Source organism: Halichoerus grypus, chromosome 9, assembly GCF_964656455.1.
Source record: "Halichoerus grypus chromosome 9, mHalGry1.hap1.1, whole genome shotgun sequence".
In the NCBI taxonomy this organism is placed as follows: Eukaryota; Metazoa; Chordata; class Mammalia; order Carnivora; family Phocidae; genus Halichoerus; species Halichoerus grypus.
This window is the reverse complement of record NC_135720.1, coordinates 50,007,076-50,033,305: the sequence shown is the minus strand read 5'-3', so window position 1 is coordinate 50,033,305 and position 26,230 is coordinate 50,007,076. Positions and strand designations below refer to the sequence as shown.

General features: G+C 36.9%; 1 protein-coding gene across 6 annotated transcripts in view; it reads right to left on the bottom strand.

Annotated features, from left to right (window-relative positions):
• Nucleotides 1–26,230, bottom strand: part of CDK19 (cyclin dependent kinase 19) — a 171,104-nt gene that overhangs the window by 96,888 nt on the left and 47,986 nt on the right. For all 6 annotated transcript variants that reach the window (XR_013441156.1, XM_078054871.1, XM_078054872.1 and 3 more), the window contains one exon: nucleotides 11,022–11,097. Coding sequence is in view for 5 of the 6 variants with exons in the window: in XM_078054869.1 (XP_077910995.1) it covers nucleotides 11,022–11,097 (76 nt within the window). In the remaining variant the exon portion in view is untranslated. The remainder of the gene's footprint in view (nucleotides 1–11,021; nucleotides 11,098–26,230) is intronic.

Sequence of the window (26,230 nt, the reverse complement as noted above, 5' to 3'; positions counted from 1 at the left end):
GCAAGCAACGCTATGTTACAAAGAGTAGTGATCAATTTCTGTTAATTGACCCATATATTTGAAGGAATAGGGGCGTGGGGGCAAAACTGTATCTGCTGCTATAAGTATGTTTTAAATATAATCCAGCATTCACAGACCACAATGAAGTAACTGAATTTTTAAAAGTGTATTTACTGGCCCCCTGTTTATTATTACTGATCAAAGCTAAGGCCACTAAAACCTACCTTTCCATCACATTAACCAATTCAACTTAAAAGAAAGGAGGAAACCTAACCTTCACTACGACCTGATTATGAACTAAAATGTTCATGTGCTTTAACTTATCCTTACCACAATTCTGTGATAGTAGGTACCATTAATCCTATTTTAGATATGAAGAAACTAAGGTTCACAGAAATCAGATACTTTGATAGTTGGTTATAGAATGAATAATTTTTATTAGGCCAAAAAAGAAAAAAGAGATTGGATGTTTAATTCCAAACCCAAATAAATCAGAATAAGTAGTCTGAAGGATGAACTAGAAATATAATTAGAAATTAGCCATATTTTAACCCAAGAGCTTAGATGCACATTTAGTGTGCACCACTAAAATTTATGCTAGGGTGAGACTCTGTTCTCACGGGCAACTCCTTCCTCCTAAGAACTTTTAAGATTCTTGAACATATCTGGAAAAAAGCACCTTGTCAAAAGATTTCATGTGGTTTAGCTGATATTCTGGTTCCAAGGTAAAGCTGAGAATGGCCTGGAACATTAGCAAGAGGCTCAGAGGATCAGAGAATCTGAGAAATCTGGGCAACCTGTGGACTGCTGCATGGCCTGCTTCCTTGGAAATGCCAGCCCTAGAAGCAAATCAAGATATAACCCGATCCTCCATTAAAATAGCTTCATTTTTAAATCCCGATTATACTTCAATATAATTAATTAATTAAAATAGCTTCATTTCTATAGCTACCTAGAAAATGGGTCCTTGTAGTAAGAGCAACTTGCCCAAGACATACAGGAGTATGGTGAAGTCTAGACACGACTCCGAGTCTATCTGAATCCAAAGTCCATAGTCAATCTCACTTTACAATCTGAAACCAAAGGCATATTTTCAAAAAGTGTTTGAAGTTTCCCCACTTCAATCTCTTTTTTTTTTTAAGATTTTATTTATTTATTTGACAAAGACAGACACAGCAAGAGAGGGAACACAAGCAGGGGGAGTGGGAGAGAGAGAAGCAGGCTTCCCGCTGAGCAGGGAGCCCGATGCGGGGCTCGATCCCAGGACCCCGGGATCATGACCCAAGCTGAAGGCAGACACTTAATGACTGAGCCACCCAGGCGCCCCTCTCCACTTCAATCTCTTATTCTGAATCTATAATTACCAAATTTAAGTTAAATTTTATAGTTTAGTATTTTCTATAATAATAAGCTTTAAAAATTAACTGCATAGATTCTTAAAAATAATTTACTTTGACCACAGTGAAAACAATTTCAACTAAAAATTATATTTTCTTTGATTAGAGTTTAAATAGGAAAAAGTTGTTATTATCAATAATAATAAAAATAATAATAGTAATAAAAACCATTTACTGTGCATTTACACTCAGGCTCTAAGATAAGCCCTTTGCATACCACTATCATATTTATTTTCAGTCCTTTACTCTGCATAATATCACTAGTATAATTTTGCTTCAGTACTATTTAAGAGAAAAATAAACAACACTAAAAATAGGGAATAGCCAATTAAATCTAATCTAATTAGAGTAGGAATATGAAATTAATCATTTTATATTTTTAGAATGGAAATAACTGATTTACTTGGTAGGGAGGATACTGACACAGCAGAAAGCCAACTCTTTAATTACCTACCCATTCTTCACCGAGAGAAAGGAGCTACAGAAACCACAGGCCCCTAAAGGCACTGCTTCCAACCAACTAGTCTGTTCTCCTAGACATGGGGAAGAGGGAAAAGTGGGGCAGTTTTCAGTTACATATATGACTCATGTTACCACATCAATCCATCTTCCCTCACCATAACACACACACACACACACACACACACACACACATAAAAAAGTGGTGAACAAAACCAATATTATCTCTTCCAAAACTGTTCCTTCTCACCTTAGTCACCTTTATAAAAAATCTCAGAAACCTACAGATGACCCACCTCTTTTCTACCACTAGAAACAATAGGTATTTAAATCAGCTTCTGAGAATACAAAGATTTATTAGTCTTCTCAGAAGAAACAAAGTGGCTTGAAATAGAAGCACACACACACACACACACACACACAGACACACACACACACACACAATAATAAATTATAAGAGACTCATGACCTAACATATATAGTAAGGCAGATAGATCACCACAAGACTGAACAATCTGCTTGTGACTCCTCTTACCTGCCCCCTTCTACCTTCTCAGCTCTTGAAAGGAAACGAAAAGTGCTATAGCATGGTTCTTCCCTATGAGCTGGCACCATATCCATTTCTCAGATTCATCCTAAAATAATCCCAAACCCCATCTCCAACTCATACAAGATTCTATTTTTCATTATAAGAGTCACCAAGAATATATTTATTTTGCCAAGAAAGCTAAATATATTATATATATGAGAAAAGTAATAACTATCACTATCCAATCAATGCAAGAAAAAAAACACATTTTAAAGAGGAAAAAAATCTACGCTAAGTCTTCAGTCCCAAAAGTAAACTTTTGTTCGTTTCTAAGGAGAACACAAGGACCACACCAAAAAACAGATTTTGCTCAAAGGCAATTTCATACATAATTTATTTAGTTCTAGTCTCCTAAAATCATGCCAAACTTTTTATATAGTTATCATTATATAAAAATAATTATTAAATAATCATTTAAAAGTCTACTGGAAAAAAAAAAACTTTTCTACCCTTAGTGGTTTTCACAAAAAACTTAATACTATACTTTGATCTTGTCTCCTTCACAGAAATGGTAAAATACCTGAATTACACATCTACTTCCACAAATCTATACTTCTATAAAGTTGGACATATATTTAAAGAAAAATTTGTATTCCATGCAACATAAAAGCAATTGAGAGGATATAATTAATCTTAATGAGAATAAGCAGGGTATTTCTCCATTTTCAATACATGAAACTTTAACAAAATAGTTTTAGGGTTGATAAAAAGAAATATAGTAGTAAGAATTAGAGCCTTCCTCATAAACATTTTTTTTTATTTTTAGATTTTTTTTCTTATGTTATGTTAATCACCATACATTACATCATTAGTTTTTGATGTAGTGTTCCATGATTCATTGTTTGCGTATAACACCCAGTGCTCTATGCAGAACGTGCCCTCTTTAATACCCATCACCAGGCTAACCTATCCCCCCATCCCCTCTCCTCCTCAAAGACATTTTAAAGTTCTTCTCAAGGAATCCACAGCAAATGTACATTTTATCAATTGCATTTCATATATTTAAAAAAGCAAAAGCTTATTCCTTGATGACAAGGGAAAGTTCCAGGCATTCTACTGAAGTTTACATAGTGGCCTGTTACACAACCATAGTGGCAAGACAGGTGAAGAAATGGCGGCAAGTCTGTTAACTGCTACTCCACCCTGCCTGCTCTGTGCTATGTGGAAAACTGCAAGGGACAGTACATTACAGCTGATCCCACCTGTCACCCATCACCATGGAAGCATCAATGCCGGGGTGCTGGCGGTTACACAGAATCTGGACAAAACTGTGCAGAGGTGAATGAGGAAGTAGCAAATGAAAACCAGCAGTCAGGAAGATAGCATGACAGAAAGTCAGGTTTCCCTATTTCTCTTCCCTCCTCAGCCTATGCCTCTGCCCTACTTCCCTGACTATTTTCCTTTCAGTCTGTCCTCACCTTCTTTGGGAACATCTCTATTTTTTGAAGAGTACTCAGGAGTTATAGGTAGGTAGGTAGGTAGATAGATAGGTAGATAGGTAGATAGATAGATAGATAGATAGATAGATAGATAGATAGATAGATAGACAGATAGATAGATACAGATAGAGATTTTTTTTTTAAGATTTTATTTTTAAGTAATCTCTACACCCAACATGGGGCCCGAACTCACAACCCTGAGATCAAGAGTCACAGACTCTACCAACTAAGCTAGCAAGGTGCCCCCTCAAGGGTTATATTTTTAAATCCTTCTTACAGCCTGCAGAACCTAACATGATTAATAAATGTTCCACCAACTTTTTTTTTTTTTTTAAGATTTTTTATTTATTTATTTGACAGAGAAAGACACAGCGAGAGAGGGAACACAAGCAGGGGGAGTGGGAGAGGGAGAAGCAGGCTTCCCGCAGAGCAGGGAGCCCGATGCGGGGTTCGATCCCAGGACCCCGGGATCATGACCTGAGCCGAAGGCAGACGCTTAACGACTGAGCCACCCAGGCGCCCCCCAACTTATTTTGATAGTTGAAATTTACCTTTGTATCACTCCAGCTAAAATTACATTTTATAAAAAACAATGGAATCTCCACTCTTATGGGAAAAAATCTTCTGTATTTTTGCAAAGAAAAAAGTCTAGAAGACTATACACAAGATGTTAATAATGATTATTTCTAAATTAGCCTAACAGATGCTTTTAACATCCTTTTTCCATACTAAGAATTTTTATTTTTATTTTTTTAAGCTTATTTACTTATTTATTTAAGTAATCTATACACCCAATGCAGGGCTCAAACTCAGGACTGGAGATCAAGAGTCACATGCCCCTTTGACTGAGCCAGCCAGGCACCCCCTGCCTGAGAATTCTGTAATGAACATATCTGAATTTCATAATCAGGAAGGAAATGAATGAGATTTGAATTAATGACATTTACCACATTTCTTTTTTTTTTTTAAGATTTTATTTATTTGAGAGAGAGAGCACATGCACATGAGCCATGAACAGGGGGGAGGGAGGGTTGGGGGGAGATGAAAGGAGAGGGGGGAAGAATCTCTAGCAGACTCTGCACTGAACACGGAGCCCAACTTGGGGCTCAACCTCATGACCCTGAGATCATGACCTGAACCAAAACCAAGAGTCCGATGTTTAACTGACTGAACCACCCAGGCGCACCATTTACCACATTTCTAATCCAGCAATCTTATGATTACATAGGCCCCAAAGGTAATCAACTTTATATTAGAACTTCCCTATAACCTCAGGCTAATGTTCACATGTTCCTGATATGTTCATCACCCAGAATTACTCCCTACTATGACATATTGTAAACTGGAAAGCGCCATACAAAGATATAAATAAGGTTCAAATGAAATTTAAATTTGATATGACATTCTTTATTAATGAGACTTGAGCTAATAACACATTTTAGTTCTTAAACTTCTTCCCATTCTGTACAAATTCTTCCAAGTTCTTTCCATGGCTGCAAGTTCTTTGACTTCTTTTCTCATCCTCCAACCCTGCTCTCAGAAGTTCTTTTATGGGCAACAGTCCCACCATTTTGGAGTGAAGAGGGACATGTTCCTAGCGTTCTCCATATCAAAAGCCTCTTACCTAGGTGAGACTATGTGAACTAGAAAATACTAGGAGTTAGATATATCATGGGATAGAGAAGAAAAAAGGCAGAGAACAAGCTCTATCTACTCTTTAACTTATGGTGTTGTCTACATCTCCTGGATCTATCAGTCCAGTCCCTCTTCACCTCTCTGACTCTCACCCACCTTACACTCTCTGTCCTTCTACCACATCAAACAGAAAAATCCAATTCTGCTTCTCACACTGGGCTGTGAATGAAGAGAACCATACAATCACGCAGACTGGTCCCATGACTCATCTCCTACTTTAGGTGGACTACAATGCTTCTATAATCTTATCTTTGATCAGCAAATTTTCACATATCCTTCATCAATTACCTCAAATGCTCATCACTTAACACCACACCCACAAAAAAGAGGCACACAAGAATGTAACTACCTCATCATCCCCCTAGCAAATGGACATATGTTGACAGCAACATTTATTCTCTCACTGCAGTTTCAGAGGATAAACTAGCTTTTCCATTTCCTACTCAAGGTCTATCCCTCCAGCTGTGCTATGATCCACTGATTTTTACAAATTCTTCATTTATAGACCTTTTGTCCACTAATAAACCCATACAGCTTTATTGATTTTCTTCCAAATTTACTGAGATATAATTGATGTGCAATAAACTGCACAAATTTAAAGCATACCATTTATGAGTTTTGATATAGCTACACACCCATGAAACCATCATGACAATCAATATGATGAAGACTTACATCGTCTCCAAAGACTCCTCATACTCCTTTGTAATATTTCCATTTCCATTCCCATCCTCAAATAGTCACTGATCCACTATCTACTACCATAGATAAGTTTGCATATTCCAGAATTTTCTATAAATGGAACCAGGTAGGAAAGAGTGTAACTAGGAAAAAGAAAAAGAAAAAAAAAAAAAAAAGACTGTAACTATGCCCATGTGCAAAACTGTGGACATGTCCAGGAAATAGATAAAAAAGGCTCTAAATTCTTAAGCAGGATATGAAGGCTAAAGCAGAGTCCCAAATTAAACAGCAATAAGATACTTAGAACAGCTAATATCCAGAATACTGACAACAATAGATGCTAGCAAGGATGTAGAGCAACAGGAACTTTTCATTCATTGCTGGTGGGAACACAAAATGGTACAGCCACTTTGGAAGACAGTTTGGTGGTTTCTTCCAAAGTACACATACTTTGACCATACAATCCAGCAATTGTACTCCTTGGTGTTTACCCAAAAGAGCTGAAAGTTATGTCCACAAAAAGCCTGCACACACTGTTTACAGCAGCTTTCTTCATAATTGCCAAAACTTGGAAGCGACCAAGATGTACTTCAGTAGATGAACAGATAAACACACTATAGTACACCCAGACAATGGAATACTATTTAGTGCTAAAAAGAAATGGGCTATCAAGCCATAAAAGACATAGAGGAATCTGAAATGTCCATTACTAAGTGAAAGAAGCCAATCTGAAAAGGCCACATACTGTACGATTCCAACTATAGGCCATTCTGGAAAAGACAAAACTATGGAAACAGTAAAAGGATCAATGGTTGTCAGGGACCAAGGCAGGATGGGAGGGTATATAGGATAAATAGCCAGAGCATAAAGGATTTTTAAGGCAGTGGAAATATTTTGTATGGTACAATAATGGTACATACATGTCATTAAACATTTATCCAAACCCATAGAATATACAATACCAAGAGTGAAACCTAATGTAAACTATGGATTTTGGGTATCAACATAGGTTCATCAATTATAACAATTGTACCACTCTGGTGGGGGATGTTGATAATGAAGTAGGCTATGCATGTGTGGAGTAGGGAATATATGGCAAATCTCTAGACTTTCTACTCAATTTTGCTGTAAACTTAAAACTGCTCCAAAAAATAAGGTCTATTAAAAGAAACATATAGGAATTTTGGAGTTGAAAAGTACAACAACTAAAATGAAAATTTCAGCAGCATATCCAAGTTGGCAGAACAAAGAATCAGCAACCTTGAAGGTAGGCAATTGAAAGTATCCTGTCTGCAACAAATAGGAAAAAAAAATAATTAGGAAAAATAAGTAGAGCCTCTGAGACCTATGGGACACCAACAAGCCTATAAACATGTGCAAGATGTGAGTCTCAGGAGAAAGGAGAGAAAGGGGCTGAAACAATATCTGAAGAAATGATGGCTGAATATTTTCCAAATTTGATGAAAAACATTAATCTATACATCCAAGAACTCAACAAATTCCAAATAGGATCCACACTTACACACATATAGTCAAACTGTCAAAAGAGAAAGACAAAAAGAGAATCTTGAAAGTCGCAGGAAAAAAACTCCTTGTATACATGAGATTCTCATAAATTTAACAACTGACTTCTCATCAGAAACCAGGGAGGCCAGAAGGCAGTGGATTAACATAGTCAAAGTGATGAAAGAAAAACACTGTAAATAATTCTATATCCAGCAAAACTATCCTATGAAATCAAAGGAGAGCCAGGTGAGGAAAGAAAAACAAAGAAGCAAGTAAGACATTCTCAAATACAAAAACTGAGACAATTCATCACTAGCAGATCTGTTTTATAAAAATATACTAGGGCGCCTGGGTGGCTCAGTCGTTAAGTGTCTGCCTTCGGCTCAGGTCATGGTCCCAGGGTCCTGGGATCGAGCCCCGCATCGGGCTCCCTGCTCGGCGGGAAGCCTGCTTCTCCCTCTCCCACTCTCCCTGTTTGTGTTCCCTCTCTCGCTGTCTCTCTCTGTCAAATAAATAAATAAAATCTTAAAAAATAATAATAATAATAATAATAAAACCTTTAAAAATAAATAAAAAATAAAAATATACTAAAGGGAGACCTTCAGTTAAAATGAAAGGACTATAGACAGTAATTCATCTACACAAAAAATAAAGGGCACTGGTAAAGGTAAAAACATGGGTTAAAAAAAAAGAGCATAAATGTATTTTTGTAACTTATTTTCCTTGTATATGATCTGAAAGACAACTACATAAAGCAATAATTATAAAACTGTGTTAGCAGGCTTATAAGGTACAAAGTATATATGCACTTAACCACTACATAATAACATCCATGCTCAACTTATGTCAAAATCACTATAACACTGGGGTTAGGTCATTCAGGTAGTGATAAAATACTATTCAAGCCAGAAACTGCATACTTCCTAAAGGTCTATTAAGCAAATTCTCAATAAAAAGATGAAGACTGTGGATGGGTCATGCTTTTCCAGCTTCTGCACAGCAAAATAAACAATCAACAAAATGAAAAGGCAACTTACAGAATGGGAGAAAATATTTGCAAGCCATATATTTGATAAAAGGTTAATATCCAAAATATAGGGGCACCTGGGTGGCTCAGTCAGTTAAGTATCTGCCTTCTGCTCGGGTAATGATCCCAGTGACCTGGGATCAAGCCCCGCATCAGGCTCTCTGCTCAGCACGGAGTCTGCTGCTCCTTCTGCCCCTCCCACTTCCCCACTCATGCTTGCTCTCTCTCTCAAATAAATAAAATATTTTAAAAGAAAAAACAAGAATAGCCAAAATATATCAGAAACTCATACAACTCAATAGTAAAAAAAAAAAAATCCAATTAAAAAATAGGCAGAGGAACTGAATAGACATTTTTCCAAAGACAACAAACAAATGGTCAACAGGTACATAAAAGGAGCTCAACATTACTAATCATCAAGGAAATGCAAATCAAAACCACAATGAGATATCACTTCATACCTGTATAATGACTATCATCAAAAAGACAAGAGGTAACAAATGCTAGTGAGGATGTAGAGAAAAGGGAACACATGGATTCCTCATCATAGAGAAGTCTCTGTTTCAAAAACAACATCTACAACTGGGTTTTCATTTCCTAATAATTAATACCTTAAATATCAACTTTTTTCCCAATTAACTCGTAGAAAGTGAATTAATGCTAAACGATGGTATGCTATAATAGCAAAATTGTACACCATATTCATATTGGTTGAGATAATATGTTTAAGAATTTTAGGGAATTAAAAAACACTTACCAAAAATGCTTATTCTGGCAAGGCATTACAAATACCATTTTATAATTAATAGAAAACTGCCAAACTGGAGTTTTTAAACAATATATTTATATTCTAAAGCAAACTTAGGATCATGGACTGCTAGTAGAATTTTTTTGTTCTGTTTATTCATTAATTCAACAAACATTTATGGACCACCTGCTATGTGCCAGGCACTATGCTAGGAACTGCGGATAAAAAGACAAAGTTTCTGCCCCTTAAAGTGTGCACAGTCTAGGGAGAAGCTCCCATTCTGAAAGCAAAGAATTTATGACTAGAAGAGACCTTATAGTTCCCTTATTTCACAAATAAAGAAAATGGTACTCATGGCTAATTAGCCACTCAGGCCAACAGACACTCAGGTCTACAGATTTCCTGCTCCTGTGTTCTTTGAACCACACACTTTCTTTGAGCGGTGATGGCGTACTTCCATGTGGGTGAGGCAGAAACACGGAACTGTGCGCAATATGTGTACAGCTACCAAGTTAGAAACGGAAATACCTAATGGATATAGACAATATAAATATTTAACAATTTAGAGACAGAAATCCCTAACTGATGTGATATCATGATAAAGCCCCAAGAAGAAACTAAAGAACTAAAATAAGAAACTGAACTAAAGGTAATATAATGGTAAGCCTTCTAAGCCATAATTATGGCTTTGCCTCTGTTTACTGATATGTTAGGTAGGGATATTAAAAGTACTTATTTTATATGATTGTTGTGAAAAGTAAATTAATTAATTCTTGAAAGCACTTAGTAAGCCTGGTACCTAGTAAACATTCAGTAAATGTTAGGTATTCTTATAGACAATCATTTCTTAAATGCACAAGTATGTCATATAAAGACAAAAAAAAAGAAAAAGGAATGATCTTTCTTTAAGGATTTATCCTATTATTATAATGATAGCCGTATTTTTCTAGCAACTAGTAAAATCTAGTACTAAAACATGTATTACAGAAAAAATATTTAATATGCATAATATCTAATATCTAATATCACCCCTTTCTCTGTAGACATGTATCAGTCCTAAAATTACAAGAAAAATGGACATTAATCAAATTATTACTTTAACAATGAATTGTATTAATAATGAATTATATTGATTATCAATATATCAATTATACTGATTAATTATCAATATAATTATTGATTAGTTATACTGATTATTAATTATATTAATAATGAATTGTATTAATTCATAATTTAATTAAATCATCATGTAGCTCAGTATTCCTAAGATTATAAATCCTAAATATCACTGAGAATGTTTAAAGATGACTTTCAAGTAATTAAAAAGTTTAGGCAGCTTTTCTCATCTTATCTAAAATATTAAACTAATTGACATCTTTGAAATAATTATGCATGGAATACATATGAAACTATTTCATTTTAATATCACTCATCATCCAATATCAATAACAAAATAAATAACATATTGATATCCACTTACTGCAATCTCTCTACAAGCCGACATGGATATTCCTGTGCCTTCAATTTGCTTCAATGCATATTCCTTTTCATCTTTTCTGCATACAAACAAAAAAATATTATTTTTTCTAAACATTATTTTCAGATTCAAAATCATAACTACAAAAACAATAAAAATACTCTAGTCTCTCAGTGATATATAAACACTCTCCCTATGCATGCATTGCTTACTGCTTCTGATAGTATTACAACTACAGAAATATGAAATACCAAAAAAAATTCATGTTACAATGAAAACAGTAGACAGAGCCAAAACACAAAATTCAAAATTGAAACAGGATACTAAACACAGCACTACTTTCAAAAAGTAAACAAGCGTAAATATAAACCCAAGCATATTGCAAGATAATTCTACTCCTGTCTTAATTATCTGTAATCTATGAAAGCATTCTGTTATAAACATTAACTACAAAAATAAATGACAGATGTAAACTTCTATATTTGTTTAAAGTAATTTCATAGTATAAGGACCACTTAATAGGAGGGATGGGCTCTAGAAATATGTCAACCCATTGGGACACCCTACTTCTGACCTAGGATAGGGGACATTCAAAAGCCTCAAGACCTATGTGTTCTGGTAAGCACTGTGAATTGTGCAAGACTGTTGAATCTCAGATCTGTGCCTCTGAAACAAATAACGCAATATATGTTAAGAAAGAAAAAAAGAAGAAGAAGAATGTAGCAGGAGGGGAAGAATGAAGGGGGGGAAATCGGAGGGGGAGAAGAACCATGAGAGACGATGGACTCTGAAAAACAAACTGACGGTTCTAGAGGGGAGGGGGGTGGGAGGATGGGTTAGCCTGGTGATGGGTATTGAGGAGGGCACGTTCTGCATGGAGCACTGGGTGTTATGCACAAACAATGAATCATGGAACACTATATCTAAAACTAATGATGTAATGTATAGGGATTAACATAACAATAAAAAAATTAAAAAAAAAAAAAAAGCCTCAAGACCTCAACCAAAAGCCTTGGAAAGTCTTTAAAACTCTAGCCACCAACATCTCATTCTCAAGAACTCTAGGAAAAACCTAGTAGGTACAGTGAATTTTCCAAATAATGTAGGCAGGGTTAGGAATTCTGGGAAATCCCAGTAATTAGCAGGGTGCTCAACCAAGGGAAGACATCAGTTCAATAATGGTGATACAGTCCATACAAAAATAGTATCACATGAGGGGCGTCTGGGTGGCTCAGTCATTAAGTGTCTACCTTCGGCTCAGGTCATGATCCCCCGAGGGTCCTGGGATTAAACCCCACATCAGGCTCCCTGCTTAGCGGAGAGCCTGCTTCTCCCTCTCCCTCTGCCCCTGCCTCTCTCCCTAACTTATGCTCTCTCTCTAATAAATAAATAAAATCTTAAAAAAAAAAAATAGTATCACAACACAGTATCCTCAGGGTGCTGACACCAGAACCAGACATAGCAAAATGTCAGAAATGTGGTTCATATTATGGGTTGTTCTGATAAGAGGAGTATCATCCACACCCTATGAGTTTTGTCTTTTGATTATATTGGAGCCTCAGCAAACTTTCATCATGTCATGATGGTTTTCTCAAATGATAGCACCTAAATGGTGCCACATCTGTCCTACTTACCTATTCCTTATCTTCCCCATTCTGTGTTTACTAGCAGATAAAGCAGTTTTGTAAGTAGGCTCCACGCATAGCATGGAGCCCAGCACCGGGCTTGAACTTGAGACCCTGAGATCCTGAGATCAAGACCTGAGCTGAAATCAAGAGTTGAACACCTAACTGAATGAGCCACCCAGGTGCCCCGCAAATAAAGCAGTTTAAGAGGTTATTTGTTATTTTAAAACATTTTACATGCCTTTTGAAGATTTTCACAATCATCTATGGTTTGGGCAAATAAGTGAATTATAGTTACTTTTCCCCCACAATCAGTTTGAAAATTATATCCATATTTTTCTTCCAATATATGGCATTCAGGAAATAATTAAGCAGCATTTTGATAAACAGAAAACACACGAGATATATCAAAAGGATATAGACTGTTATGCAATTATTAAAATGATATTCATGACCATCATCAGAAAATGGAAAACATTTACTATATATTAGTGAGAAAATACACAAATTATACCATATAAAAATATACATACATCTAGACATATGCTGAAGATGATTAAAAAATGAAAATTAGTGTGTTAAGATGTAGGAACTTATGTTAATTAACTTTAGTGCTAATATTATATTATATTGTCTTTTAAATTAGAATTAGAGGGAAAAAGAGAAAAGCCAAAATAATTTGACACCCTGATAATAGTCACCTACTAAAATAATCCTTAGTATCTTCAAAGTATTATCTTAGACATGTTTTAAAAAGCAAAGTCAAAACTAGGGAAAGCTTAAGTGATCACTTTTTCCTTTTTCTCTATCCTGTTTCCTCCAAACATAAAGCTAGACTTTTTTCAGACCACCCAGAAGCCATTAAGAAGTACAAACAGCAGGTGACTGAATGTAATTAAAGCCAGATGTTCCCCCCGACACACACACCTTAAATGTATATGTGAACACGTGTGTGAGAGCACTTAGGCCTGAGATGTTTAACACAATGCTCACGATGCAAATCTCACATTTAATAATTAATTTAACTACCAAGTACTATTGCTAAATTTTTAAGAAATTTGTTAAATTTATTAAAACAAAATTATATAAGCTTTCTGGAAATTTTTCAATGAAATCATAATTTTTTAAAACAGAAATATTTCAATCCCCAGTTCCCCTAAATGAAGTGCTCCAGAAGCTCATGTAATTGCATGGTTTTATTTTTAATACCGTAAAGAATATTACACAATCTGGATAGGTTATTGTTGCTATAGAAACTATAAGATTTTTTTTTTTTTTTTGCAGTAAGTCAAAAAGTGCAAAATTAACACATCACATTAATGACTTTTGAATTTCACATCCAGGCTGTCAAAGGAATTTGAAAGCAGAATAAACTGACACATAGGCCTTTACTCTGAATTATGTGGATGGGATCTAGGAACAAACTCAGTAATTATTTCACTTAATAAATTTAAATATAACTTCTATCTGCTAAATTAGCAAAATACTTAAGATCTGCAAACTTAAGGTTTATCTGCAGCTTTGAAATTGAAAATGAAAGAAAGTGGGTATCTCATGACCATTTCTCTTGTATATTAACTGTCAGACGATGAGTGATAACGCGGCACCTCTGAGGTTCACCATATGAAGAAGTGGCAGATCCCGGAGGGCACATGGGACTCATTTTCACCATTGCACTATGTTAGTGCCAGTCTTTGGTCAGATGCCAACACCTTAGTTATGGAAACTACAGATGCATCCTTTCTCACAATGCCCACAAATACTTCAGTGATTAGCAGGTGGGGCAGAGAGGCTTTGTTGCTCTCAACGTATGGGAGTGCTGCCCCTCTTGGGAACTTTCTCTAAGTGGTAGTGACAATTTATACCCCACAGCTTAGGTGTCTCAGGCACACATAACATTAAGTATCGTAAAGGAATAATTTGTTCTTTTACATGACAAGGCTGAAAAGCAGGTAAACCTGCCCTACCTACATTGCTATGATAGTCTGGCTTTTAGAGGCAGCTTGTTCTTTCTTAAAATGATCTTATTTCTAAATTACTTTAACTTCTAGGGTGCCTGGGTGGCTCAGTCGGTTAAGCGTCTGCCTTCAGCTCAGGTCATGATCCCAGGGTCCTGGGATCGAGCCCCACATCGGGCTCCCTGCTCAGCGGGAAGCCTGCTTCTCCCTCTCCCACTTCCCCTGCTTGTGTTCCCTCTCTCGCTGTCTCTCTCTCTTTCTGTCAAATAAATAAATAAAATCTTTAAAAATAATAATAATAAATTACTTTAACTTCTAAATAAAAATACTTTATTATTTACTGTAATAAAGGCAGACAAAGCAATTCCAAAGCCTTCAGAGAAACTGCTTTCTAAATTTTAGTGCATATTAGATACTATGGTTAGAGCAACTGCATATTGATAATAATCAAAGGAGGTTACTAAATAAATCCAGGAGAATCAAAAATACATAAATTTGTAGCATAAACATGTATATATTTAATATGTAATTTTTTTAACTCAAAGACATTTCACATGAATATGGCTGCAATGTATATCAAAACCATGTGGGCTTCACTCTCAGCAGTGACAAAGAAAAACAATTATTCAACAAGAACATTATGTAATAACAAAATAGAAAAATAAATTTGGAAGAGACTGCAATTCCATTAGATTTTCCATCTGAGACACTATGTTCTAGAAAACTCGTGATGCAAGCAATTCTACAGATAGTAGAAAATATAAGAACACATATTTGTACAAATTGTAGAAATTGCGGCCTTAAAATGAAAGCTTGATCCCAGGCAGAAAACCAGTATCAGTGTTAGAATCTAAATGTAATTCAGGAAAGAATTTCTCAAGCTTAAAGAAGCAAGTTCAGGAACATCTCCTGAATGAAATATTAGGAACTGGTTTAATGAAAAAGATAGTCTTATGCCTTTCAATAATGTCCAAACTTGGTGGCCAGCCTCTAGTCACTTTTAGCAAGGTGAAGCACCATTCGGTAGCCTGTATGTACAACTATAGGCCAAAACCCCATCTGTCATCATCATAATTAGGCCCAAGGCTTTTTTGACTCCTATCAATACTACTACCAAGTGTCCAGATCAGCCCTGGGCCATCTTTGGTCCTAAGGATCTCTGACAGACAAAAAAATTAGAAGCATCTTTCAAGATAAGATGAGGAAATTCAAGCTCAAGCAAGGCTGAGATAAAAATTTTAATCTTCATGGGGCGCCTGGGTGGCTCAGTCCAATGAATGTCTGACTCTGATTCTGGCTCAGGTTATGATCTGAGGGTCCTGGGATCAAGTCCTGCGTGGGGCTCTCAGCGCTGGGGAGTCTGCTTGAAGCTTCTTTTTCTCTTCCTCTCCCTATGCCCCTCCCCCTGCTCATTCACTCTCTCTCTAAGATAAATAAATAAATCTAAAAAAATTTTAGTCTTCAAACTAATAGGGTTAAAATCCTTTTCTTATTGTTTATAAGGAAAACAGAAGAGGCTTACTATTTTATTTTACATCAACCAACGAAAACCTACTGAGTAAATATTGTGTGTCCCAACACTGTGCCAAACTCTGAGGATGAACAAAATTAGAGACTGACTACCCTAGATATCATGGAGTTCACAATCCCCCTGGAAAGAGATTCTGGGTGAGTGGGAAATATAAACAAATAACTCTGATATGACTTCCACTAAACCCAGGATGTATGCATAACAGACACAGAGAGGAGGAGACTAATGTTTCTTTCAGAGCTTCAGGGAAGGTAACTCCATGAGTGATGCCTTTAAGGGAGGAGTTCCCCAAACAGAGAAGGGATGAAGGGGTCAGAGAATTGCAGGCAGAAGTACAGCATGAGAAAAATAACAGAGGCATATTCCGGAAAGTGCTACTATTCAGTATGGCTTGAAGCTGGGGCAGGATGACAAGGAGCAAGAGACAAGGTTAGAAAAGTAAAGGGAAGGGACCCTATGAGTCCTGCAAAAAAGCTTGTGTTTCATATGTCAACAGTGTGGAGCAAAAGGTTTTTAGAACAGAAAAGGTAGTTAACAGATCTTAGCTCAGAAAGATAACTGTGGTAACTAGAAACTGGTGGCAGAGCAAACATTTGGTAGTTTGCGTCAAAAGTCCAGATAAGAGAAGATGAAGAACTAGATTAGAACAGTGGCAGAAGAGAACAAATATGGATTCAAAAGGCATTTCTGAGTCAGAACTGACAGAATTTAGTAAACAATTTGATTCTGTAGGTGAAAGAAAGGAAGACTCTGAAGATGGATGGAGTCTCCACTTTGTCCAATTGTGTAAATGAGAACACCACTAACCAGAGAGATGATGGCGTGAATAAATGCAGACCAGGAAATATAAGATTTTACTCTACAGGCAATGAAAGTTACGTATGAAGATTAATCTCATTAGGAAGGACTGAATTAGAGGTATGAAAAACAATGAGGAGGTGACTGCAATGTAAGTGTGAGCAGGTAAGGACCTGGATTCGTATAATAGAATGTTAGCTCCAAAACGGGTATAAGACGACCCTGTTAAGCCCTCCTCATTTTAAAGATGAAGAAGCGAGGCGAGCAGCCGGAAGCAGAGCTGAGACAAAATCTTCCAGTTCCAAGTCCAACATTCTCCATAACAGAGAGGTAACAGTAAGACTGGAGAAAAGAAGGAACACTTGTGACAGTCATTCTAAAAAGGAAATTGGCAGGACCAAGTTAACAAATAGTGAAGATCAAGAAGGCTGAATCAAGGAGAAGTCTGAGGTTCTGAGCTTGCTGATGGGAAGGATGATACCACAAAGAACAAGACTTGGGCAGATCTCAGGAGGCCCTTCAGCTCACAAATGATTCTTTTCAATAGAAAGAAAAACTCCAACCAAAAATGAAAATATCTGAGAAGTTCAAAAGAGAGATGCCCTAAAAATGTTTACTTAGGAACTACCATAGTAGTTTCAGATTGAAAGGACTTGAGCCTACATACGTGATACTGAATTAGAGGAAGTAGAACAAAGATGACCTTCCTGGTGTCTAGAAAAGAACTTGAGGCAAGAGGGGGGTAGGGGGAGAGACAGAGAAGGAAGAAAAGACAAAAGGCAGAACAATTTCTGAACACTTCTCTCTCACATCCCTTAAGAAGACAAACTATTCTATGAATTCGTCAAATTTCCTTTTCCAAACCTTAAGAGTAGAATTCAAATAATGAAATCATCAGAGATATAGTATCCAAGATGGTACAATATTACCAGTTTTTATAGTTAGGTGTTATCAATAAGACATTCTTCAAACAATATGACACCTGAGTCTTACCAACAAACTTTTCTTCAAGAATGTGTACATAAATCAATATCCTATCCCTTTCTTTTAATATGTGATGATTGGGCTTAACAGATTAAGAGCTTTCCTGTTATGGAATAAAAAATTTGGAAAAACAAAAACCAAAAAAGATCACTTAGTTTCACGCTGGTATCATTCTGAGTTATTCAATATCATGAACTCAGTATTCAGCCAGCCTAATAATAACAATTCTTTATTTGGGAACGCTTTCCTTTATTATATAATACCATAATATTTTTAAATTTTTTATCATGAAATTTTCCAAAACTGAACAAAAAAATACAGTGATACTCTACGTATCTGTCACACAGCTTCAACAATCATCAACACATGGCCAGTCTTATTTCCACTGCCTACCCCCTTCTTGATTATTTTGAAACAAAACCCAGACACCACACCATTTCACTCATAAACAGTTCAACACCATAATATTTTTAATTATCAGGAAATTTTTTTGTTTAAATAATAACAGACTTTTAAAATAATTCTGAAATATTAAAAACCTGTAACACAAGTTACTCTATTTTGTATTCCCCTTATTAATAAAAAAATTCAAAATAGTATTAGCACCCTCTTTATGTCTTCATCTATCAAACATTTCATCTACTCATGGAATTTTGACAACAGTTTATCGTTTTGTCTTCATTCTTTAGAAAGACTACCTTTATTCAGGTTTTCTTAAAAACTGATCAATGTATCTCTTTCTCTGGAAAACAACCTTTCATGTTATACTGTGTCCTTCATTAAGAATTCCAATTCAAATAAACATTTACTAATTCAAAGGCTCTAAAATGATAAAATTTCAGAAACTCCTATTATGGCAGATTTGTACTGCTCAGAAGTTACTTTAATTAAAACAAATATAGGGGTGCCTGGGTGGCTCAGGTCATGATCCCAGGGTCCTGGGATCGAGCCCTGCATCGGGCTCCCTGCTCGGCAGGAAGCCTGCTTCTCCCTCTCCCACTCCCCCTGCTTGTGTTCCCTCTCTTGCTGTGTCTCCCTCTGTCATATAAATAAAATCTTTAAAAAAAAAATTAAAACAAATACACCTGCAGTAATACTTTAAGACATAAGGCATCAAAGCGTTAAGTTTAAAACAAATAATTCAGGACTGTATTACACAGAAAGCAATCATTAGCAAATATTTCATATAAACCAAATTGTTAATATAAAATATTATCTTCCTAGGAGCATTCTTGAATCTCAAATCAGATTGGCTTGCCACAGAGGGTAATATAGCAAGAATGCCACACTGTCCTTTTGGTAATATTTTACTAAGCATGTGCTGTGTGCCAGGCCTTGTGTTGGGCTTCAGGAACAGTAGGAAGAACAAGATGATCCTTTCCCTTGTGAACCTTCACACTGAGAGGCACACCAGCAATGGACACAATCTGATAAGCACGACAGCAGATGCATATGCAAAGTACATCAGATAAAGAATGCAAAGGCTTTGGTTCTGGTGAAAGGGATAGACAGAAGGCTATCAGGTAAGTAAGTTTCAAAGGGAACAACTGAGTGGACCTTGAGAGGTGAGTAGGATTCCATTAAGCAAAAAAGAAGGGGCAGGGCCTTATGGACACCAGAAATGTATGGACAAAGTCTAAAGATTAAAATCTATGCTACATTCAAGATATTAGCAGAAGACTTATATAACTGGAACACGAGATGAAATAGCACAAAAAGAGCAAAGTAGAATTAGCATAGTCTTTATGGTATGCTAATAAGTTGGCATTTTTCCTGTATAATGAATGGGAAACCATCAGAAGTTTTTAAGCAAGAGAAACATATGATCAAACAGATACTCCCAACAAGCAGACCGTGTGCAGGATGGATCAGAGGATTTAAAACCAGAGGTTGGGCAAATAGTGTAAAAGTTCTGGAAAGGGTTGATAAGGACAAAATCAGAGTAAATATAGTTAAGAATGGAAAGAATGTATGCAAGAGGCATTCCAGAGATAGACGCATCTACCATAGCCAAATATATATAGGCACACTGAAGGCATTAAAGAAATACTTGATGCATAAATGTGTATGCACATCTGTGTATGTATATGAGAAAGAGCTGAACAGCCAGAGAAGCCTCTAAACATGACTGAGGTTTCTAAGCCAGAGTGTTGTCTCAGTGAAAGTAAAGCCATTTACACTGTACCTTCTACATCCTCCCCTTCCCCACAAATAATACTGACAATGAGCCAGTTCATAAGTAGAGAATAAATTCATTTTGGACATGGTGATTTTGAAGTGGCTACTAGATAGCCAGAAGAAGATGAAAAAAAGGAAATAACAGAAACGGAATTTGGAAAAGAAAACATCACTACGGCAGCAACTGTTAAAACCATAGAAGTAAATGTGATCACAAGAGAAAGTGCTCAGAAGAAAAAAAGAGCTGAAGATGGTAGCCATTGCTCTTTCATATCATGGCACCAACCTACCAGGGAAATTAACCATGCTCACAGCAGAGGTGAAGGGACTCATAGGCTTCCAGGGCCCCAAAATCCACTGATGGCCAAAGAACTTAGAGGATTAGGGGTGCCTGCGTGGCGCAGTCGGTTAAGTGTCCAACTCTTGGTTTCAGCTCAGGTCATGACCTCATGATCATGGGATCGAGCTCCATGCAGGGCTCCATGCTCAGGGCAGAGTCTACTTGAGATTCTCTCTCCCTCTAACCCTCCCACTAATGCTCTCTCTCTCAAATAAATAAATAAATCTTAAAAAAAAAAAAAAAGATATTAGAGGATTAAAAATAGGACCCATATAATGATGTACTGTAAAAAAATTATAAAAAAAAAAAATAGGACCCATAACCCATTCACAGCACCCATGCCACTGGGGTTGGTAAGCCCTCCTCTAATTAATGCCACCCTCCAACAGGCTACAGGAAGAGAAACTTTCAAAAGACCTTGACAGGCAAATCTAGATGTGAGACACTCTACAAGAAAATTGGCCTGGCTCCTAAAAAGAAAAAAAAAAAGAAAAAGGTAGACTGCGGGGAGGGGGGAGTCTATTCAAGACATGTAACAACTAATAGTGTGCATGAAAATCCCGACTAGACTGTTGTTCAAATAAAAACAACTAAAAAGTCAGGGCATCTGGGTGGCTCAGTCAGTTAAGCATCTGACTCTTGATCTCAGTTCAGGTCTTGATCTCAGGGTTGTGAGTTCAAGTCCTGCGTCGGGCTCCATACTGGACATGGAGCCTACTTTAAAAAAAGAAAAACAGCTAAAAAGGTTTATTTGTGGGACACCAGTGAAAATTTAATTTATAGACTAGACAATTTATCATTGTTAATTTTATTTTTTAATTTTTATTTTATTAATTTTCTTAAGTAGAGGATAATTTATGATGGCTATGCAGAATATCCTCATTCTCAGGAGATACAGGTTCAGGTATTTTGGGGTCTCATGTCATGACACTGGCAATTTATTTCAAATGGTTCAACAGCAACAAAAGACACACACACACACACACATATACAAAGTGAGAGATAAAGCAATACAGAAAAATGATAACAAAACTGAAATCTAGGTGGAGGGTATGTGGATGTTCATTGTTCTACAGTTTAAACTTTTTGGTTTTTTTTTTTTAATTTTTTATTTATTTGTCAGAGGGAGAGAGCAAGCGAGCACAAGCAGGGGAGCGGCAGAGGAGCGGCAAGCGGAGGGAGAGGGAGAAGCAGACTCCCCACTGAGCAGGGAGCCCGATGTGGGACTCAATCCCAGGACCCTGGGATCATGACCTGAGCTGAAGGCAGACATTTAACTGACTGAGCCACCCAGGCATCCCCAAACTTCTTTGCTTTTACAAAACTTTTCTTTTTTTTTAAAGATTTTTATTTATTTATTTGACAGACAGAATAGCGAGAGCAGGAACACAAGCAGGGGGAGTGGGAGAGGCAGAAGCAGGCTTCCCACTGAGCAGGGAGCCCGATGTGGGGCTCGAACCCAGGACCCTGGGATCATGACCTGAGCCGAAGGCAGACGCTTAACGACTGAGCCACCCAGGCGCCCCTACAAAACTTTTCTTAATAAAACAAAACTGAGGAGGAAAATAACTAATAGGCGCAATTAGAAAGTTAAAAGAAAAATAAGGAAGTTGTATATGGAAGCCAAAAGACAAGTATTAAAACAAAGCTGGGCAAAAGCATAGAAGCAAAGTCAAACAGGAGGGAATAGAGGAAAGCTGGTCATATTTGGCAGCTACTGATGTTTTGCAAGAGCATGGACCAGTAGAACATGCACTTTGCTCAAACTCTCTCAAGATCTGTAACATACTCTACTTTGTTATTAGAATTACTTAGAATTGACTCATGTCTTATTTCCCAATTCCCAAATGAGGAAGGAGACTATCTTACACATTTCTCTATATTCTTTAGGAGCTAACAAAGTGTCTTGCAAATCGTAGAAACTAAACATTTGTTGCACTGAAATAAACATATTTATTAGTCTTGATAAACTTAAAAAATATTTTCAGCATATAGAAAATCTGAAAAACCTTCTTAAAAAAAATATATTTTCTAGGGGCGCCTGGGTGGCTCAGTCCTTAAGCGTCTGCCTTCTGCTCAGGTCATGATCCCAGGGTCCTGGGATCGAGTCCCACATCGGGCTCCCTGCTCAGCAGGAAGCCTGCTTCTCCCTCTCCTACTCCCCCTGCTTGTGTTCCCTCTCTTGCTGTGTCTCTCTGTCAAATAAATAAATAAAATCTTTAAAAATATATTTTTTTTTTCTAAAGACAAAAGTAAAATATTCCGGAAGATAAAATAATAGTCATAAGCAAATACCAATACTTTTTAATGGAAAAGTAATCATATCTAAAAATTTACCAGAAAGCAGCTATCTCCTTCTAGAAGGAAAGGAGAAAAATATGAATATTTTGTCATTCTCGAACCCAGCACTGTCAGATCAAATAGAACTAGATCAACAACTTGTTCCTTTAGGTACATTTCATATTTCAGTCTTCACAAAATCATCTCAGATCATAAGTCTCAATGAAAAATAAATACTCAAAAGAAATTAACAGTCAAAACTATAGCCAGGGCACTGGGGTGCAAGAGCACCTGGCTCCAGGGGTCCCAAATAGACCAGGTTTGGCCACTCGCAGCTGACAAAATCCAAAGGCAGAGAGACAGGATGAGTGTGGTAAAACAAAGGAATTTATTTCTGTGAGGCCAACAGCCGGAAGACTGCAGACTAGCCTCTCAAAGACAGTCTCCAAAGGGCTGAAACTACTTCCAGGTTTATATAAAGAAAACGTGGGACAAAGGTGGGTGGGTACACGCAGGTAGTCAGTGAAGGTCAAATGGATCATTGTCATGGAGTCAATACCAAGTGGGGTCTTACAGGCTCAGGGCAGTCCTTATTGCGTCAGGGGGTAGTTTTGATTCCCATTAGGGGATGCTCTGCCCTCAAGGTCTTCCGCCTGAGCCAAGAGACAAACAGGGAAAGAAAAACCCAACTAAAAAGTTTGAGTCAAAAGGGAGGCAGCTGAAGTCCTCTTTTAAGATTCAAAATCAACACTTAAAATTTAAATATATATCAGTTTTTCACCATATGACTTAAGTTTCTGCCAAACCTAGACCACTAAGGAATCTTCTTTTGATAAAATTTAGGTTTTCCATGTTTTCCTGGCTGACCTTAACTACTGTGATAATAGAAAATGTGATATTGTGATAGAATAAGAAATATGTATTTTGGTCTTCCTCCAAGGTTCCTGGCTCACATCTCCTAAAACCCTTGTAATTTCCTAAGTGTTTAGAGCATAGAAGCATCTTTTATTATAATATTTGGTTTTTGTTCCTGGAATAGCTCCAGAAGGATAAAAGTGAAAGAAACTCTTTTGTTATTCATAACAAGTCCCTTTCAACCAGACCTGAGTTTATGTTAATGAGGTGATGTTTAGAAAGCCTCTAGATAACCACTAGGATGGGGCCTGGTCAATAGGGGGAAAACTAGGTGATGAGAACTTTCACCCCACCCCTCAACCTCACCCACATCCTTAAGAAGGGGGCTGGAGGTTGAAAATCAATGATCAACAATTTAATCAATCACGCCTGCATAATGAAGCCTCAACTCTGAAGTACAGAGTTCTAAGAGCTCTAGATGGATGAACAAGAATACATATACTTGCCAGGAGGGTGGCATACCCCAAAACTCCATGGGGACAAAAGCTCCTGTGCTCCAGACCTTCCAGACACAGATCTAGCCCTATATATTCTTCATCTGGTTGTTCATCTGTATTCTTTAATATATCCTTTGTAATAAACCGGTAATCTAGTAATTAAACTGTTTTCCTGAGTTCTGTGAGCCATTCTAGCAAATGATTGAACTTGCAGATGGTGTCATAGGAACCTCCAATTTGTAGTCGAGTTGGACAGAAATTGTAGGTGACTTGGGAACGCACCACTTTCTATGGGGGTCTGAAGCTGGGGGCAGTCTTGTGGGACTGAGCCCTTAGGCTGTGGAGTCTGCACCAACTTCAAGCACTTAGTGTCATAATTGATTAAACTGTAGAATACTCAGATGGTGTTGAAGAATTTGTCAGTATGAGAAAATAGTCACACATCTGGGAAGTGTTGGGTTTAAGTAAGTAGAACTGTGAATAGAGAGAAACAAGAGTTTTTCCTTTCGGAGAGTCTATTTAATAATACAGTAAGTATCCTTGCTAGATCCCAAACCATTTGAACCATTATAATCCACAATCTCTGAAATACACTTGAAAGAAAAAAGTGAAATCCTTTAAAGGACTTTACTTGAAACTTTAATCAACATGGCACATAAATCATAAAGTAAAAAGTCAGGTATTAGTTATTAAGAATTAATTTTTTTTAAAGGTTGCCATGGAGGGGGTGCCTGGGTAGCTCAGTCGGCTTAGCATCTGACTCTTGGTTTCAGCTGTCATGCCAGGGTCATGAGATTGAGCCCTGCATCGGGCTCGGCACTCAGTGGGAAGTCTGCTTGGGATTCTCTCTCTCCCTCTCCCTCTGCCCCTCCTCCCACTCATGTACTCTCTCTCTAATAAAATAAATAAATAAAATCTTTTAAAAATTAAAATAAAATTAAAAAAAATAAAAGTTTCCATGGAGGTTTACCTGAATTAGTTTGTATAAAAATTCAGGTAAACAATGTTGTCAAATGATCCATTTCATGAGAATGTCAACCTAAGGCCAAATTTTAGTCACTAAAAAGCTAAAAAACAAGAAGTTAGTAATATGCATGCCTGGGTGGCTCAGTCAGTTAAGCGTCTGCCTTCGGCTCGGGTCATGATCTCAGGGTCCTGGGATCGAGCCCCACATTTGGCTCCCTGCTCAGCGGGGAGTCTGCTTCTCCCTCTGCCTCTGCCGCCCCCTCCCCACTTGTGCTCTCTTGCTCTCAAACAGACATATAAAATCTTTAAAAAAAAAGAAGAAGAAGAAGAAGTTAGGAATATAAAGCTGCTGCTCACCCAAGAAAAAAGATAAATACCAATCATAAGAACCAGCCAATTAACTCATAATTTATGGGGAAACAACATATTTTTTCTGTTATCCTTGAATCATCTTTAAAACAAAATTTAATACCATCCAATGGCACAGCACATTTATAATAAGAGTTATAATAATAGCTACATTTATATAGTCCTTAGTCTGAGGCAGGCACCACTTTAAAAGCCTCAATGATACTAACTTGTTTAATCCTCACAATATACTGTGAAGCAGATACTATTGCCATTCCATCATATAGATGAGGACACTGAAAGCAGAGAGGTTAAATAACTCACTCTAGATCACACAGCTAGGTAAGTGGCAGATCAGGATTTGCCTGGATTTAGGAAGTCTGTCTTCAGAGTCTATGCTTTTAATCACTACAGCTTCATCTCTTCTTATTCCCCTTCTGGAAAAAGGGAATAGCATGTACCACAGGCAAAAGAGTACTATGCATTTGAAGTTCAGTAAGGCTGATTTAGAATAGGGGAAAGCAAGATAAAGCTGAAGAAGGAGGCGGGGCCAGATCAAGCAGAACAGGTAAGCCACATTAAAGAAACCGGACTTTTTTTTATTTTTAAGATTTATTTATTTGAGAGAGAGATTTAAAATTTAAGATTCCTTTGATCTTCCATTTCTCCCCAGCTTTTGCTCTCTCTGCATTTGCTATAGTGATTGCTCTAAGATAAGGTTAAGGACTGATGACATGGGAGTTATGTTCTGTGATCTACTCTCTCATACTCAAAACCTAATCAGCAAATCCAGTTGAAATGATTTTAAGAGAAAAATAGAGGATAGGAGTTCTCATTTAAAATAAAAGACAG